The sequence below is a fragment of the Pseudophryne corroboree genome, chromosome 3 (genome assembly GCF_028390025.1).
Source record: "Pseudophryne corroboree isolate aPseCor3 chromosome 3, aPseCor3.hap2, whole genome shotgun sequence".
NCBI lineage: Eukaryota > Metazoa > Chordata > Amphibia > Anura > Myobatrachidae > Pseudophryne > Pseudophryne corroboree.
In genome coordinates, this window is record NC_086446.1 from 647413540 (window position 1) to 647432562 (window position 19023).

The 19023-nt window shown below is 43.8% G+C and overlaps 1 protein-coding gene and 1 long non-coding RNA gene across 28 annotated transcripts in view; one reads left to right on the forward strand and one right to left on the reverse strand.

The window, feature by feature from the left end:
• Positions 1–19023, reverse strand: part of ANK3 (ankyrin 3) — a 1328922-nt gene that overhangs the window by 314652 nt on the left and 995247 nt on the right. For 16 of the 27 annotated variants that reach the window (XM_063961780.1, XM_063961785.1, XM_063961778.1 and 13 more), the window contains 2 exons: positions 17430–17453; positions 6842–6940 (listed from right to left, as the gene is read on the reverse strand). In XM_063961780.1, coding sequence (XP_063817850.1) covers positions 6842–6940; positions 17430–17453 — 123 coding nt within the window. The remainder of the gene's footprint in view (positions 1–6841; positions 6941–17429; positions 17454–19023) is intronic. The other 11 variants (XM_063961782.1, XM_063961779.1, XM_063961786.1 and 8 more) reach the window with 1 other exon arrangement.
• Positions 1036–19023, forward strand: part of LOC135056507 (uncharacterized) — a 44771-nt gene continuing 26783 nt past the window's right edge. Inside the window, exon 1 of the long non-coding RNA XR_010244001.1 lies at positions 1036–1136. This is a non-coding gene — a long non-coding RNA (uncharacterized LOC135056507). The remainder of the gene's footprint in view (positions 1137–19023) is intronic.

Sequence of the window (19023 nt, forward strand, 5' to 3'; positions counted from 1 at the left end):
ATGATTTACTGGGCTTATTATGTTGAATGGGTTGTTATATTGGTGAAAAAGTTAATGATTTTTGAGGAGGGGTTAATTAGTGATGAGAGAATCAGCAGCAGTCAAAAAATGCTCTCTACATATTGTTTGGTGGTATCAGAACTGTTCTCTGTATTGGATGGCAGTCTCAAGAAGGCTCTCTGTATTGTCTAAGGTCACAAAAATGTGCTTTGTATTGTATAGTAGGCACAAAAATTGTCTATTTTTTTTCTATGGCAGTCACTGTGATGCTGTGTGCACTGTATGGCTATCACTGGAGACTCTGTTCAAGGAGTGAACTGAATATTGGCCATAAGACTTGCTGTGACAGTCCCTGACATTACTGTGTCCACTCAGCAGAATGAGTGCAATAACAGCTCCAAAAAAAGCATAATTTGGGTAAAATGTTGAAATGTAGCATTTCATAGAGGTTTTACTTGTATGCTTAAGGACAACAGGTCATGTACAAGGTTACTGTCTTTTCCTACCAAAAATGATGTGTTCTGGATTTATCAGACATCTCACAAATGAGCAATTGCCTCAATCAGCTCACTAAAATGCAGTACTATGGAAGTGTCATTAAATGGATTAATATATATATATATATATACTCATGTTACATCCGGCGATATCAATTTCCAAGTCCTTGTCAATTGTATGCTTTATGGTGCAAAACATAAAACTTAAAATTGAGCATATTGTACATTTAGATATGTAAATGTTGGAATAAGCACTTATACTAGCTTTGGTTGTCATTTTAAAAATTATTTTCACCTTAACTTTTATAATTAAAAGTTTTCATTATCTATTATTTATTTTATTTATTTATTTATTTATTTATTTATTTTTCGCCTCACATGTATTTCCCAACTGCTATAGATAATAATCAACATAAAACGCTGCAATGGCTTACTGCTCCCAGCAACCAGTACTTAGCATAGCTACTGTCAGGGGCGGATCGGGAACTGAAAGTGGCCCTGAAAAAATTTGAAGAAGCCTCCCATGGGCAGCACCAGAGGTATACCATGTAACCATGGCAACCCCACTCCTCACATGTCAACAAACAGAACAGGCCCCACATGCATCGGCCCACTGGGGATCTTCAACGGGGCACACAGGTATGTATTGTCATCTTCTTTTCATATAATGTGCAGTATACTATAAGCCGCGGTAAATTACGGTCGTTAATTATCTTTCCCACGACAATACAATTAGCCCTGATGTTAGCGCTTATCAGGGATTTAGTGTTGCCTGCCTTAGGCAGGCAAAACTAAATCTGCGATAAGACGTCCTGCCGCAAAAATACGTAGGTCCGCAACTTTTTGCAGATACTATGTGTTTTTGCAAGAAAGATGAACATTTTTTGGGCGGAAAAAAAAGGGGTTTAATAATTGGATACCCTGAAAAAAAAAGGTATAAAAAAATAATTAGCAAAAACTCCCCCATTTTTCAAGCCCAAATTTTTTTTGCCGCTTATAGGATACCTTAAGTATAGCAGAAACGCAGTGGGTGATGCGTTCCAAGACTATAGGTAATTTTCATTGTAATTTCCTGTTTTTATTACATAATAATTATCCAATTAAGGCCTCATTTAGAGCTGGATGCAAGTAAATATGTGACACATAAAAATATACCTCCCTGTACTTTGCATGTGTACTATCGTACTAAAGTTTAGTGTATCATTGGCTTGCGTCCCCTTACGAATAGGTTGACAAGGGATGTGTACACACAGCGTAGCATTCTCCCTGAAGGTGTGTCCTATTTATTGCATATGCAGACACACTTCACAGGCGGTGTATATATTGTTGTTCCCTTTTGGACTGGTGTAAAGTAATGTGTAGATGATGAGGACACCAGCAGCACCTATCAAGCTGCCTCTGATTGTCCCCTCCAGGTGACAGAATATAATCCATTAGCATCACAGCTACACTATGTTAAATTGCTGCATCTATTCGCAGTATTTGTCATGTCCAGGTTGAAGACTGCAGGAAAGAAGATTCCCCGTCAAATTTACAAAGTGGTAATGGAAGGATGTGTGGGTGTTTATTGTAATTACATTTTATATTGTAAATGAAAATGTGACTTTCCATGTATTTATTTATGTTGTAAATATAAATGTTTATGTGTTGTTTATTGCGTTACCTACTGTAATAGAACAAGTTTAACCAGATGACTTACCTAATACGGTCATTCACATGTACAGCCAGGGGTTAAAGTGAGCCAGAACGGGGCGGAACTGCTTTCCATCAGTTCCATTTGGAGACAGAACCAGTTCAACTTCCTATGGCGCACCTAGCCCAAGAAGTCAGCCTGGAGCGAAGAGAGATGCAGGACGCCCGCTGCGAGTTTGTTACCAGCGAGCGCCCAGCTCCTTACCCACAGCGGCAGCCAGGGGCAGGTGCTCACTCCTGAGCTACGGATTCTGGCTCTCGCAGTGTCTCTCCCATAGATCTGAGAAGCAGGCGGCCAGATGGACAGCAGCACTACTACTGGGGGCATAACTACTGGGGGCATAACTACTGGGGACATAACTACTGGGGGCAATACTACTGGGGGCAATACTACATGGGGGCATTACCACTGGGGGCAATACTACACAGGGGAATTATTACTGTTGGCAATACTACACCGGGGCATTACTACTGGGGGCAATACTACTGATGACAATACTACACAGGAGAATTACTACAGGGGCATTACCACTGGGGCTCTACTACAGGGACAATACTACATGGGGAACTACTACAGGGGGCACTACCACTGGGGACACTACTAAAAGGGCATTGCATAGGGGGCACTTTATAAGGGGCATCACTCCTGGGGACATAAGAGGCACTGCATAAGGGGCACCACTACTATGAGCTCTGCATAAGGGGTACTACCACTGTGGGCACCACATAAGGGGCACTACCACTACAGTGGGCAGTGCATAAGGGGCACTACTACTGTGGGCATTGTATAAGGGACACTAATGTGTGTCATAACATGAATAAGGGACACTACTATGTGGTGTAATGTGAATAAGATTGTGCCAATGTGCGGCTAAATTTAAATTGGGGAAAATATTGCATGACTATGCCCCTTTCTTTTTGAGACTACCCCCCCGTGAGGGTGTGTGTGTGTGTGTGTGTGTGTGTGTGTGTGGGGGGGGGGGTAGTTCCACCACCTCTCTAGGACCACTATAAGCACTATGTACAGTATTTGTCCAAATTGAAAGTGGATTATTTTGTTGTGACTCAAGCTGTAGTGATGTCCCTGGTTCCTTTTATAGGCTAAGCATTTGCTCAATCCGCTTTAACATAATCTGGGGATCTCATCCATAATGGAATTCAGGGCGTGTAGCTATAGTGGGTGTAGGTGAATTTGGGGGCCCACCTACCCTGCAGCCAGCTCACATCGACATCAGTGAACTGAAGGCACTGTGTGGCATGTGAACTGGAGGCACACTGTGGTATGTGAACAGACTGGATTGTGGTGAGTAGTTTGTAGACTGTCATTTTTTTACTAATTTGCTGCCTTGCAATGTGAACTGTGGTCTTTGTGGCATAATGTAAACTGAGAGCACTACAATGTAGCACAAAGTGAACTGGAGGCACTGTGTGGCGTGTCAACTGCAGGCACACTGTGGCATGTGAAGTGAAGGCACTGTGTGGGATCATGTGAACTGAGGGCACCACAATGTGGCATAATGTGAACCGAGGGCACCACAATGTGGCAGAATGTGAACTGTCGGCACTGCAGTATGGCAAAATATGAACTGGGTGCACTGTATGGAAATGGCAACCAGTTTTGATCTAATCGGCAAAGTCAGTGCAAACAACACTGTCTGGTGATGATCTTTGATTCTGCTGGTTTGTGACCTACACTCACAAAGATTTCTATAGGGCAAAAGCTTTGAGCATGTGAGAGGGGTAAATCTCACAATTTGAGACGACATACTGTACACACATAAGGTGGTGGATGGATATTGGTAGGCCATGCGTACATGAAACACCATTGTGCAGAACGATCATATCTACTTGTGTGTGTTCCTAGCTTAGCTCTTAGATTTACAGTATATACATTGATGGGAGTAAGGGAAGCAATGACAAGGCTGTGCATATGTGGCAGATATTAGGTGAGAGATATTGCTCTTAAGAAAAACAATGTCATTTTTTTATATTAATAAAACCCTTGCTTTGATAACAACCTGATTGTGATTTATTTTCCTTAACATAAATACTCTACAAATATGCATACAGTAAAATGGTGTAAGCACATAAAAAAATTTGTTAAAAATAAAGAAGTACAGTATTTTCTGGAGGGTTGAGACTATAATGGGGCAACCTGAGGTGCAGTTATAGGCAGCAAGTTTGGGGGGGACTGCAAAACAAAGGGTATTCATTTAAAATATACTTATTTTTCTCTAGACAAATGTATACATCAGTGATATTTACCTGGCTGTAGAGTTAATGTTTACAATTACAATACTTTTCTTATAAGGGGCACATAACTCATGTGCAAATACTTATGTTAGTTTGTATAAAGGGGCGGAAGGGTACAGTACCATTTTAGTTGACGCTCCGACAGTAGAGTGTCTAGGCCTAACCTTGATTTGTTGTTTTTCTCTTGGCCAATGGGACAAAGATTATAATAGCAATTGGTTTTCAAACAATTACAAGGTTTCATGATTATTTTGAGATTTAATGGCCTAAGACAGCCTTACGAGGAATTCTCTTCTGTCAAGAATAATAAATGTAGTATAAAGTCTGCCAGACACGCACTTCCACTCACCATTATGTAATGTGGCCCAAAAAGACCAGAAGGTTACAGAAAGCCTGTGTATGCACTTTTGTCTATGTGCAATTACTGCACTGTGCCGATGAGTTCCTCAGGTCCCCTGGGCTGCACTGAAGTCTACAAATACTGCTGTAGTTACTATACTGTCCAAATAAACTTACCCTAATTCCAAGCATCAGCCACAATGAAGCCTGAGAAACACATAATATCCTGCTATATTTGTATTACCCGCTGCAGTATGGCTGAATGATTTCTCTATCTGAATACACGATCCTCCTATCCCAATCACTGCAGGACAGCCCCCTACCCCCTCCCTACCCCCAAGAACTGTGTTTTTCTGATAAGAGTGGCCACGCCCACTTAGTGAGGACATTCCCCCAGTGTGCAGTGGCCACACCCACTTAATGATGAAATACCACCGTGTGTAATGGCCACGCCAATTTAATGATGACAATTTCCCAGTGTGCAGTGGCCACACTGCAACCCCAATTCTGAGTTCTAAAATGTTGGGTGATATGATTTGAGATATCACCACATAACAAGATAACAGCATGGAGCTTGCAGTATTCTTAATGTTGATATCTACTTACACAGCACAGTTCTGGGATCTGATATGTTTCCATAGTAAAATAAAACCTCTATTTTCAAAAGTCAGCAAAGAGACATTGAGTAAAGAGGCTTAAATCACATGTCAATCACTAATAGTGCTTCTGTAGCACTACAGAAAACATGCATGAGTCAGGTGATCAATAGTGTTTCACATCTGTCCAGCAAGACTCCACAGGACTGTTACTGTATGTAAAGTTTCCTATACACTGACAGAACCGGAGATGTATGACATTGTTAACATTCGCTGTGTTGCTGAGTACAAGCTATCGATCTGTTTTCCCGCATATTAAACTGAAGCAAATTTACTGTAATCAGAGTATTTTAAAATGAATAGGTTATGTATCGCTGCATATTACACTAATGCATGAGGATGTAATACCGCTATTTACCATAGTAAGGCAGCACCAGTTGATTTGCCAAAGTGACTGTCCATGTGGTGTCCCAACTCCTCCTACAGTATATCTGTCCAGCAGCATATTCATAATACAGCAGCCAGGTGCTGCAAAGGTGCTAGCACTGTGTAGGACCATTTGCTCTCTTTGTACTAGTTTTGGCAGCGTCATCTTTCCAATAATATGTTTGGAAAGACTGCGCTGCCGGAACAAGTATGGGAACTTTACGGTGGGGCCCTTAAAGCATCTCTGTCCCACAGGGTGGTGTGTCCGACAACTATTGTTCTCTCGTCATATTTTCCACCCTTTCCAGCTCTGACATTCCATAATATATCATGCAGCCCAGGAATTGCTACAAGGGGTGTTACCACGCCTTGATGGATGGGGGCAGGGGCGTAGCCAGAACTTTGTGGGCCCCATAGCAACATTTTGAAGGGGTTCCTGTCCCAATGCCGCTAGACATCTCTCCACACCAGTTGTTCATTTTATGCCCCATAAAATAGCCCTAGTACATTTTCTGCACCATAGTAGTGCTTTAGTTAATGTTATACCCCATAGTAGTGTCCTAGTTTATTTTATAAACGTAGTAGTGTCCCAGTTACATTGTACACATTATACCACATTACAATTAGCAGGTCCAGGGGCATACCTAGATATATTGAAGGCAACAAGCAAAAGTTTATAAGGGACTCTATGAACCACCCAATGATGAAAAATGTATATAACACATGTAATTCTGGTAGGGAAAGTGGGCCCTCTCAGCTCTGGATCCATATGGTACTGTAGCTACGCCTTTGGATGGGGGTATAACCATGTCATAATAGGGGTGTGAACATAAATAGGGGTCGGTCACCATCCCTCCTCTTTAGACACCCAGCAAAAGTGAAAAGAAAAACTATGTTAATACATTTGAAATGAGCATTGTAAACTTATATTTTAGATTTAGTTTTCCCTTACAGCTGATAATCAATGATAAACCATTATATTATTAATGATGTTCTGGAAGATTAATATTTTGAGAATTCATCTGATTCTTGACTTACTCTGGCGGTGAAATCCACAGCTGCACCCCGGCTTATCAATAGAGTTGCCACATTAATGTTCCCATAATGTGCGGCTATGTGAAGGGGTGTAAAGCCACTCTGTAAAGACCAACAGAAAAGAAATGTGATGTTCATGGATTGGTTATATGCAATGTAAATACTAGAAGTACTGTAGTTTCATAGCAAGTGCTTTAACATTCAAAACAAGTTGACACACAAAATATCCAAAGCATTAATTCTGATTAATATTACTTTTTCCTACATTTGCTTCATAGCTGAACATTCAAACTGTTACCTTTACTGAGAAGTGATTCTAACTATACACACAAGTTATTGCACAAGAGTCTGTCTCTTGTTGAGGGACTCTACTACACTAAAATTCTGTATAGATAGCCTTTACGTTCTTTTAAAAATAAACTATTTATGTTCAGTTTTATCCGCTGTGCAAATAATAATATATATATATATATATATATATATATATATAAATCAAAATACTTTGGAGTTAATATTATTAGGAGAGCAAAAATTGAAGTTAGGGATTTTCAGTATTTAATTTACTATGCTGTACCTCATCAAGTATACAGATTAGTCCTGGGGTTAGCTTTCAATAAGGTATTTCTATAATTAATAAGGATGTTTAAGCAGGCCATACACACAGAGAGATGATGGTGGTTAACTTCCACCAAATTAGACCAACATTGACCACTCAGAGATGGAAAATCCAGTCAGCTGGCAATACATTACTATATATATATATGACCAACAGGAACAACTATTTGTATTAATGTTCGTTACATTTGGTGCAAATGCTTGATGTAGAGGAGACAAAATAATATAGTATTCAGTAGCCAAATTTAGAAGCCAGCAGGATTGTTGATGGAGCCAACAAAGATGTTAACTGATCTCAATTAAAATAATTTCCAAAATTTCAACAAAAGTGGTAATTTTTAGACAATGGCTACCTAGCTTAAGGATTTGTACAGCCATGACTTAAGGAGCCCATACATCTGTGTGTAACCTAAAACTGACATTTTTTGGACAGCAAAGTTCCAGTATATCACTTAATGGGATGGTATCGGGATCCTGGCGATGTATATGCCCGCAATCAAAATACAGACAGCAACATCCCGAAGGTCAGGATCCTGACACCAAGGTGGTAAGAAGACTAGCCTTAATTTCCAAACCCGCTAACCCTCCTAACCCGCAGCCTGACCATAACTCCCCTCCACTCCCACACCTAACCCTTACCTCACCGGTGGCCCATCAAATCCTCTTCCAGGATCCCAGGATAGTGATCAATGTCGGGACCCCGGCACCAGCATTCCAAGTATTGTCAGGATTCTGGCATCGGTATTTCCTGACCGGATCTGCACTCAACATGTTATTATTTTTTCCCTACAACTCTTAACAACAGTTTTTACTTCCTGACGAAACCAGTAATTTAACATAAACTTGCCCTAAAACGTAGGTTCTCAAACTCTTTCCTCAGTACCCCAAAACAGTTCATGTTTTCCAGAAGATATCAAAGAATCCCAAGTGAAATAATTAGATCCACCTGTGCATCTTTTAAAACTTGTCAGAGAGTAATGACTACACCTGTGAACCAGCTAGGTGACCTAAAAAACATAAACTTTTTGGGATCCTAAAGACCGAGATTGAGCCAATGACCTAGAATAATTATGCCTGTGGTATCCATCACTGAAAGTTTTTTGGGTATTGGCTATTAATCGATAATGGAATTTAGTTTTCAGCACCATTAGCCTGCCATATACATTAATTATGAATTATATGCAAGGTTTATTGGGTAATCAATATAGCAGAAGTTGACTTGACAAACTAGCCCCATGCCATGGGCAAAACAGTTCAGAAGGCAGCAATGATTTTTATGATGATTTTATTAACTGGTCTTTAACTATATCTATCAGTCCAGTAAAAATAATGTTGTGAAGCACAGTTTCTAATTTAAGCTATACAGGTTGAGTATCCCATATCCAAATATTCCGAAATACGGAATATTCCGAAATACGGACTTTTTTGAGTGAGAGTGAGATAGTGAAACCTTTGTTTTTTGATGGCTCAATGTACACAAACTTTGTTTAATACACAAAGTTATTAATAATATTGTATTAAATGACCTTCAGGCTGTGTATATAAGGTGTATATGAAACATAAATTAAATGTGTGAATGTAGACACACTTTGTTTAATGCACAAAGTTATAAAAAATATTGGCTAAAATTACCTTCAGGCTGTGTGTTTAGGGTGTATATTTAACATAAATGCATTCTGTGCTTAGATTTAGGTCCCATCATCATAAGATCTCATTATGGTATGCAATTATTCCAAAATACGGAAAAATCCGATATCCAAAATACCTCCGGTCCCTAGCATTTTGGATAAGGGATACTCAACCTGTATTACCTTATTATGACTGGTATCCGGATTACAGAGCTACACTAAAAAGGTCTACAGTCAATAGATCTACCACTAATGGTAGACATGCATTAGGTTGACAGTATCAAAAGGTCAACATGTAAAAGGTAGACAGTTCAACAGGTCGAGGGGTAAAAAGGTCAACATGACAATGGTTGACACACATATGGTAGACACAAGTTTTTGTGTATTGTTTTCCTTTTTTAATTTTTTTCAATTTTTTCCTACTTTACCATCCACGTGGACTATGACTGGGAATAGTAACCTGGGCTGAACGCAGCGAGGCACCTTGCCCGAAGCTTGCGAGCCATGCGAGGGGACGCGGTACACTAATAGGGCTTGTTTGTAGCAAAAAAGTTACAAAACACCTAAAAAACACCTTTTTGGTGTCAACCATTTTCATGTCGACCTTTTCTACTGTCTACCTATTCTAGGTCGACCTTTTGACCCTGTCGATCTAATGCACGTCTACTATTAGTGGTAGACCTTTTTAGTGTAGATGTAATAATCCACATCCACTATGGCTAAGGCAGTGGTTCTCAAACTGTGTGGTGTGGCACCCTGTGGTAGTTTGGGACACTTACAAGGGTGCCTTGGATTGGTGGCCTAGGACCAATTTAAATTAGTTATAGTCAATGTAATAAGTAAAACCAGTGCTGGTGGCTGTCAATCATTAAATATGCAGGCATAAGGGTGTATTCAATAAATGTCAGAAGCTGCCGTCTTGTCGGAAAGACGGCAGCTTCCGACAGAAATATGTCGGAAGGGGTTCCGACCTATTCAATAGGGGCTGATTTTTTCCGACTAGCCGGGAATTCCCGTCTTGTCGGAAAACACGTGGATCGACGGAATAGCCACCGAGCCGCGTGCTTCTGTCGGAAATGGGGCCAAATCCACCAGGTTTTGGTCGCCTTTCCGACAAACTGATTCCGACTTGATAACAAGTCGGATTGAGGTGAGGAAACGAGAGGTGCCTGCGGGCGGCTGGGGGAGCGGAGATCGGCGGCCGGCGGGAGAGGAGCTGGCTGCAAGGGGGGGACATGTCTGCGGTGGCAGGGGGAGGCGCTGCAGGGAGAGAGGTGCCTGCCGCACCTCTCTCCCTGCAGCCCCTCCCCCGCTGCCGCAGACATGTCCCCTCGCAGCCAGCTCCTCCCGCCGGCTGCCGATCTCAGCTCCCCCAGCCGCCCGCAGGCACCTCTATCCCTGCAGCACCTTCCCCGCCGCCACAGACATGTGTGTCCCCCCCCCCCCCCCGCAGCCAGCTCCTCCCGCCGGAAGCCGATCTCTGCTCCCCCTGCCGCCATCCCGCTCATGCCCGCCACCATTAATCCCCCCGCCGGCTGCCGCCATCTGCATCCCTGACCGCTGCCATCAGCGCATCCGCAGCCACTGACAGCAGCGGCAGCAGAGGACCCTGTGTGCAGCCAAATCAGATTTGACCGTCCTTTTAACACGGGTTGTCTGATCCATTCCGAAAACTGCATGTCGGAATGGATCCGACTCTTTTTGAATACACCCCATACAGGAGAGAATCTTTTCTCTTACCACATAACTGTACCTAGGAATGTCATATAAACACATATATACTGTATATATAATAAGAATTTACTCACCGGTAATTCTATTTCTCGTAGTCCGTAGTGGATGCTGGGTACTCCGTAAGGACCATGGGGATAGACGGGCTCCGCAGGAGACTGGGCACTCTTAAAAGAAAGATTAGGTACTATATCTGGTGTGCACTTGCTCCTCCTTCTATGCCCCTCCTCCAGACTTCAGTTAGGGAAACTGTGCCCGGAAGAGATGACATTACTAGGAAAGGATTTGGAATCCAGGGTAAGACTCATACCAGCCACCCCAATCACACCGTACAACTTGTGATAACTATACCCAGTTAACAGTATGAACAACAACTGAGCCCCATTCAACAGATGGCTCATAACAATAACCCTATAGTTAAGCAATAACTATATACATGTATTGCAGAAAGTCCGCACATGGGACGGGCTCCCAGCATCCACTACGGACTACGAGAAATAGAATTACCGGTGAGTAAATTCTTATTTTCTCTGACGTCCTAGTGGATGCTGGGTACTCCATAAGGACCATGGGGATTATACCAAAGCTCCCAAACGGGCGGGAGAGTGCAGATGACTCTGCAGCACCGAATGAGCAAACTCAAGGTCCTCCTCAGCCAGGGTATCAAACTTGTAGAATTTTGCAAAAGTGTTTGATCCCGACCAAGTAGCAGCTCTGCAAAGTTGTAAAGCCGAGACCCCTCGGGCAGCCGCCCAAGAAGAGCCCACCTTCCTCGTGGAATGGGCTTTTACTGATTTAGGATGCGGCAGTCCAGCCGCAGAATGTGCAAGTTGAATCGTACTACAGATCCAGCGAGCAATAGTCTGCTTTGAAGCAGGAGCACCCAGCTTGTTGGGTGCATGCAGGATAAACAGCGAGTCAGTTTTTCTGACTCTAGCCGTCCTGGAAACATAGATTTTCAGGGCCCGGACTACGTCCAGCAACTTGGAATCCTCCAAGTCCCGAGTAGCCGCAGGCACCACAATAGGTTGGTTCAAATGAAACGCTGATACCACCTTTGGGAGAAATTGGGGACAAGTCCTCAATTCTGCCTTGTCCATATGGAAAATCAGATATGGGCTTTTACAGGACAAAGCCGCCAATTCTGACACACGCCTAGCTGAGGCCAAGGCCAACAGCATGACTACCTTCCACGTGAGATACTTCAACTCCACGGTCTGAAGTGGCTCAAACCAATGTGATTTTAGGAAATCCAACACAACGTTGAGATCCCAAGGGGCCACTGGAGGCACAAAAGGGGGCTGAATATGCAGCACTCCCTTAACAAACGTCTGAACTTCAGGCAGTGAAGCCAGTTCTTTTTGAAAGAAAATAGAGACAGGGCCGAAATCTGGACTTTAATGGATCCCAATTTTAGGCCCATAGTCACTCCTGACTGTAGGAAGTGCAGAAATCGACCCAGCTGAAATTCCTCTGTTGGGGCCTTCCTGGCCTCAAACCAAGCAACATATTTTCGCCATATGCGGTGATAATGTTTTGCTGTCACATCCTTCCTAGCTTTTATCAGCGTAGGAATGACTTCATCTGGAATGCCCTTTTCCATTAGGATCCGGCGTTCAACCGCCATGCCGTCAAACGCAGCCGCGGTAAGTCTTGGAACAGACAGGGCCCCTGCTGTAGCAGGTCCTGTCGGAGCGGCAGAGGCCAAGGGTCCTCTGAGATCATTTCTTGTAGTTCCGGGTACCAAGTTCTTCTTGGCCAATCCGGAACGATGAGTATAGTTCTTACTCCCCTCTTTCTTATTATCCTCAGTACCTTGGGTATGAGAGGAAGAGGAGGGAACACATAAACCGACTGGTACACCCACGGTGTCACTAGAGCGTCCACAGCTATCGCCTGAGGGTCCCTTGACCTGGCGCAATATCTTTTTAGCTTTTTGTTGAGGTGGGATGCCATCATGTCCACCTGTGGCCTTTTCCAACGATTTACAATCAGCTTGAAGACTTCTGGATGAAGTCCCCACTCTCCCGGGTGGAGGTCGTGCCTGCTGAGGAAGTCTGCTTCCCAGTTGTCCACTCCCGGAATGAACACTGCTGACAGTGCTAGCACGTGATTCTCCGCCCATCGAAGAATCCTTGTGGCTTCTGCCATCGCCATCCTGCTTCTTGTGCCGCCCTGTCAGTTTACATGGGCGACCGCCGTGATGTTGTCTGACTGAATCAGCACCGGTTGGTTTTGAAGCAGGGGTTCTGCTTGACTCAGGGCATTGTAAATGGCCCTTAGTTCCAGAATATTTATGTGTAGGGAAGTCTCCTGACTCGACCACTGTCCTTGGAAGTTTCTTCCCTGAGTGACTGCCCCCCAACCTCGGAGGCTTGCATCCGTGGTCACCAGGACCCAGTCCTGAATGCCGAATCTGCGGCCCTCGAGAAGATGAGCACTCTGCAGCCACCACAGCAGAGACACCCTGGCCCTCGGGGACAGGGTGATCAACCGATGCATCTGAAGATGCGATCCGGACCACTTGTCTAACAGATCCCACTGAAAGATCCTTGCATGGAACCTGCCGAAGGAAATTGCTTCGTAAGAAGCTACCATCTTTCCCAGGACTCGCGTGCAGTGATGCACCGACACCTGTTTTGGTTTCAGGAGGTCCCTGGCCAGAGATGACAATTCCTGGGCCTTCTCCTCCGGGAGAAACACCTTCTTCTGTTCTGTGTCCAGAATCATGCCCAAGAACAGCAGACGCGTCGTAGGAATTAGCTGCGACTTTGGGATATTCAGAATCCAGCCGTGCTGTTGTAGCACTTCCCGAGATAGTGCTACTCCGACTAACAACTGCTCCTTGGACCTTGCTTTTATAAGGAGATCGTCCAAGTACGGGATAATTCTAACTCCCTTCTTTCGAAGGAGTATCATCATTTCGGCCATTACCTTGGTAAATACCCTCGGTGCCGTGGACAGACCAAACGGCAACGTCTGGAATTGGTAATGACAGTCCTGTACCACAAACCTGAGGTACTCCTGGTGAGGTGGGTAAATGGGGACATGTAGGTAAGCATCCTTGATGTCCAGTGACACCATAAAATCCCCCTCTTCCAGGCTTGCAATAACCGCCCTGAGCGATTCCATTTTGAACTTGAACTTCCTTATATAAGTGTTCAAGGATTTCAAATTTAGAATGGGTCTCACCGAACCGTCTGGTTTCGGTACCACAAACATTGTGGAATAGTAACCCCGTCCCTGTTGAAGGAGGGGAACTTTGATTATCACCTGCTGAAGGAACAGCTTGTGAATTGCCGCCAGTACTACCTCCCTTTCCTTGGGAGCAGCTGGCAAGGCTGATTTGAGGTAACGGCGAGGGGGAGACGCCTCGAACTCCAGCTTGTATCCCTGAGATACCACTTGTAGAACCCAGAGATCCACCTGTGAGCGAACCCACTGGTCGCTGAAGTTCCGGAGACGCGCCCCCACCGCACCTGGCTCCACCTGTGGAGCCCCAGCGTCATGCGGTGGACTTAGTGGAAGCAGGGGAGGATTTTTGTTCCTGGGAACTGGCTGTCTGGTGCAGCTTTTTCCCTCAACCCCTGCCTCTGGGCAGAAAGGACGCGCCTCTGACCCGCTTGCCTTTCTGAGGCCGAAAGGACTGTACTTGATAATACGGTGCTTTCTTAGGCTGTGAGGGAACCTGAGGTAAAAAAGTCGACTTCCCAGCTGTTGCTGTGGATACGAGGTCCGAGAGACCGTCCCCAAACAATTCCTCACCCTTATAAGGCAAAACCTCCATGTGCCTTTTAGAATCAGCATCACCTGTCCACTGCCGAGTCCATAATACTCTCCTGGCAGAAATGGACATTGCATTAATTCTAGATGCCAGCCGGCAAATGTCCCTCTGTGCATCCCTCATATATAAGACGACGTCTTTAATATGCTCTATGGTTAGCAAAATAGTATCCCTGTCAAGGGAATCAAAGTTATCTGACAGGGTATCAGACCAAGCAGCTGCAGCACTACACATCCATGCTGAAGCAATTGCAGGTCTCAGTATAGTACCTGAGTGTGTATACACAGACTTCAGGATAGCCTCCTGCTTTCTATTTGCAGGCTCCTTTAAGGCGGCTGTATCCTGAGACGGCAGTGCCACCTTTTTTGATAAGCGTGTGAGCGCCTTGTCCACCCTAGGGGATGTTTCCCAACGTAACCTGTCCGTTGGCGGGAAAATGTACGCCATTAGTAACCTCTTAGAAATCACTAATTTCTTATCTGGGGAACACCACGCTTCTTCACACAATTCATTTAACTCATCAGATGGGGTTAAAGTCACTGGCTGCTTTTTCTCCCCAAACATAATACCCTTTTTAGTGGTAACCGGATTAATGTCAGAAATGTGCAACACATTTTTCATTGCCGTAATCATGCATCGGATGGCCCTTGTGGACTGTACATTTGTCTCATCCTCGTCTACACTGGAGTCAGACTCCGTGTCGACATCTGTGTCTGCCATCTGAGGTAGCCGGCGTTTTTGAGCCCCTGATGGCCTCTGAGACGCCTGGGCAGGCGCGGGCTGAGATGCCGGCTGTCCCAAAGCTGTTACGTCATCGCACCTTTTATGCAAGGAGTTGACACTGTCGGTTAATACCTTCCACATATCCATCCACTCTGGTGTCGGCCCCGCAGGGGGCGACATCACACTTATCGGCTCCTGCTCCGCCTCCACGTAAGCGTCCTCATCAAACATGTCGACACAGCCGTACCGACACACCGCACACACACAGGGAATGCTCTGACTGAGGACAGGACCCCACAAAGTCCTTTGGGGAGACAGAGAGAGAGTATGCCAGCACACACCAGAGCGCTATATAACAGAGGGATTTACACTAACACAAAGTGAATTTTCCCCCAATAGCTGCTTATATCACCTTTTGCGCCTAAATTTATGTGCCCCCCTCTCTTTTTTACCCTTCTTGTAGTGTATACTGCAGGGGAGAGCCTGGGGAGCGTCCTTCCAGCGGAGCTGTGAAGAGAAAATGGCGCCGGTGTGCTGAGGGAGATAGCCCCACCCCCTCCGCGGCGGGCTTCTCCCGCTTTTTTAATAATGTTAATGGCGGGGGATTAGGCACATATACAGTTTATAACTGTATTATGTGCACATTTGCCAAAAGGTATACTTATTGCAGCCCAGGGCGCCCCCCCCCCCCAGCGCCCTGCACCCACCAGTGACCGGTGCGTGTGGTGTGCTGTGGGAGCAATGGCGCACAGCTGCAGTGCTGTACGCTACCTTATTGAAGACCGGAGTCTTTAGCCGACGATTTTCTCCTGGTTCTTCCGTCTTCTGGCTCTGCAAGGGGGACGGCGGTGCAGCTCCGGGAACGGACGATCGAGGTCGGGCCCTGTGTTCGATCCCTTTGGAGCTAATGGTGTCCAGTAGCCTTAGAAGCACAAGCTAGCTGCAAGCAGGTAGGTTTGCTTCTCTCCCCTCAGTCCCTCGTAGCAGTGAGTCTGTTGCCAGCAGATCTCACTGAAAATAAAAAACCTAACAAATACTTTCTTTTCTAGTAAGCTCAGGAGAGCCCACTAGGTGCATCCAGCTCTGGCCGGGCACAGATTCTAACTGAAGTCTGGAGGAGGGGCATAGAGGGAGGAGCCAGTGCACACCAGATATAGTACCTAATCTTTCTCTTAAGAGTGCCCAGTCTCCTGCGGAGCCCGTCTATCCCCATGGTCCTTACGGAGTACCCAGCATCCACTAGGACGTCAGAGAAAAATAATTTACATATCAATATATTTACTTAATTTAATATTATTTTCTAAATTTTTCAATAAGAAACTTAGGGCCGTGATTTTTTTTCTTTTTTATATTCTAGGGTGCTGTGATTTAAAAAAGTTTGGGAACCACTGGGCTAAAGCATAAGAGTTAAACCTCTATTAAATATTACCTTATAAAGCAGGCGTGAGTTTACATAATCTGTAATATAATGTTTAATGTTCAAGTTACAAAGTTTCCTTATAGATAAAGAACACCATGCTTTTAATGAAGTTCAAGTTAATGTTTCAAAAGTCTCTGATTTATGACTCATTAAATTATAATTGTACCATAGATTATATCTGGTACTATCTGAATCTACCCTCACACACTATCATGTTGAAGTCTTAACACATGCAATCAGCCTCCAATCCATCTCAATGTTCCCATAAACTAGATGCAATTTGTAAAGAGTTAGCAAACACTTTAGCCATGCTAGCTGTTAAGGGCTTCATCAGTGAAGGTCTATAGAAGATCGCCAGTTTCTGACACCAGGTAAGTGCAAGTGTCATGCAGAAAAGCCTAGGGAAAAACAGTCTAGGAAGCAGTGTGTCAGGACTGTCTGCAGCTCTGGGTGAAGCCAATAAAACATTTACAAGGACGTCACAAACATTATGTGACATGCTGAGAATTTGTTGCTCTTTTACAATTCTTGGCGGCAGACAGCCCCGTTTACAGTATTGCCTCCCACAGCACATGCTACCTTACAGTCTAAAAGCAAATCAATACTACGTAGGAGGCAACAGAACAAAATATAAAGGGAATGCAGCGGCAGTGAGAGAATATGAGCAAGTGGCTGTGTGTACATATATACCTCTGTTGTCCTATTCACCATCACCTATGTTTACACATTGGGAAGCAAAAAGGGGGAAAAGAATGAATGGTTAGTCCACCACTGATGACATGGGTGACAAAGGCTTCAGGATAATGACAACAGTGTGGGTCGTGGGATGATCACAAGACAGGCACAGACGGGGAATTAGAGTATTATGTTTAAATGTCACAGACTATTAGCAGGTGAATCTGCTTGGTCATGCAGGTGAAATGAGACATCATTTAACCCTCAGCGGAAATCATTTTACTGTGAAATGATACTCTACAAGAAATATACATTTATATTTAATGTGCCCACATGTTAGCAGAAAGATATTTGTATTAAATGGAAACCATAAATATATTGTGTTGAGAAATGTAACACCTAAGCACCGAGTTTAGAGTCATATGTGGTCGATGCATAGCTGGTGGAGTGCAGTATACAGCCAAAATTATTCCCAAAATGATGACTGGTTTTGTGCCAGGGTTTGAACTGATTTTATTTGTAAGACCACTTTTAATTGTCTGCCATCTGAAGGTGCATGCCTACTTCCTGATCCTGTAACAGGGTGGATGCTCCTATAAGGGTGAGCTTGTAGGTATTTCAGAAGAGGCATCAGAGCTGCCTTTACTGCAATTAGTGCAATTGTAACTCTTTTCTGCTAAAGCGCTTGATTACATGCAGAATTTCAGTCCTTGACATACAGATGTGTTCTCATACAACTAGCCTCAATATGTCATGTGATGCGAGACGCCTTGTGCAAGTGAAGCACAACGGAACTTGGCGAGGAAAAAAAGCTGCTGCAGTTGAACTGTAGCAGTTAGTATACAGATTCAGACTCGTCACACAAAGATATACAAGTGTTACATATCAAATTATTCAGCAAAGACTCTTGGTGCGTCTTAGTCGCATTGCGACTAAGACATTTTCAGGTAAAATAATGTGAAAAAGCCGACTCTAGCAGTGTAACATGGGACCTGACACGCCGAGAGGGACTGTTTGGCGAGAAATAATGTATAGGACACATCTGTATACAGTTCCTGTATTATTAATGCTGTATATGTAAGCTGTATATTTATAGATTTTGGTAGCCGTTGATCAATATTGCACAAACTTGCAGCATTGGAGATCCTGTCTTTTCTGCTCCCATAAAGCTAGACTAAATAAAACTAAAATGCTCTTCATCTGTCAACAGAATCTAAGATCAAAGCTATCAAACAATACGTACTTATTAGCTAAATGGTTAGAAGCAACTGTCTTCTGCCATACAGTATCTCTCTTTTGGGCACTTACATGCTAGAGGAGCATGATGTGAAGAATAAAATGCTTCCTCTTTGACCTTATCTGTGTCCACTTATGATAAATAATTGTATATTGGTAAATGTACCTCGGTCATAAAAGGAATCTTGGAACTTACTTTATGTAATTATACACTATCATCAACACAGACAGCCACCTGTAAACTATTGTGATTTATTGGTTTGTACATGTCCTCTTACAACTTGTACAAGATGCTGCTTATCTTGTTGTCTTTCTACTGTGGTTTTCACTAAAGTATTTCTATTATCTATTGTTTTTTGATTTGGCCTTAGAT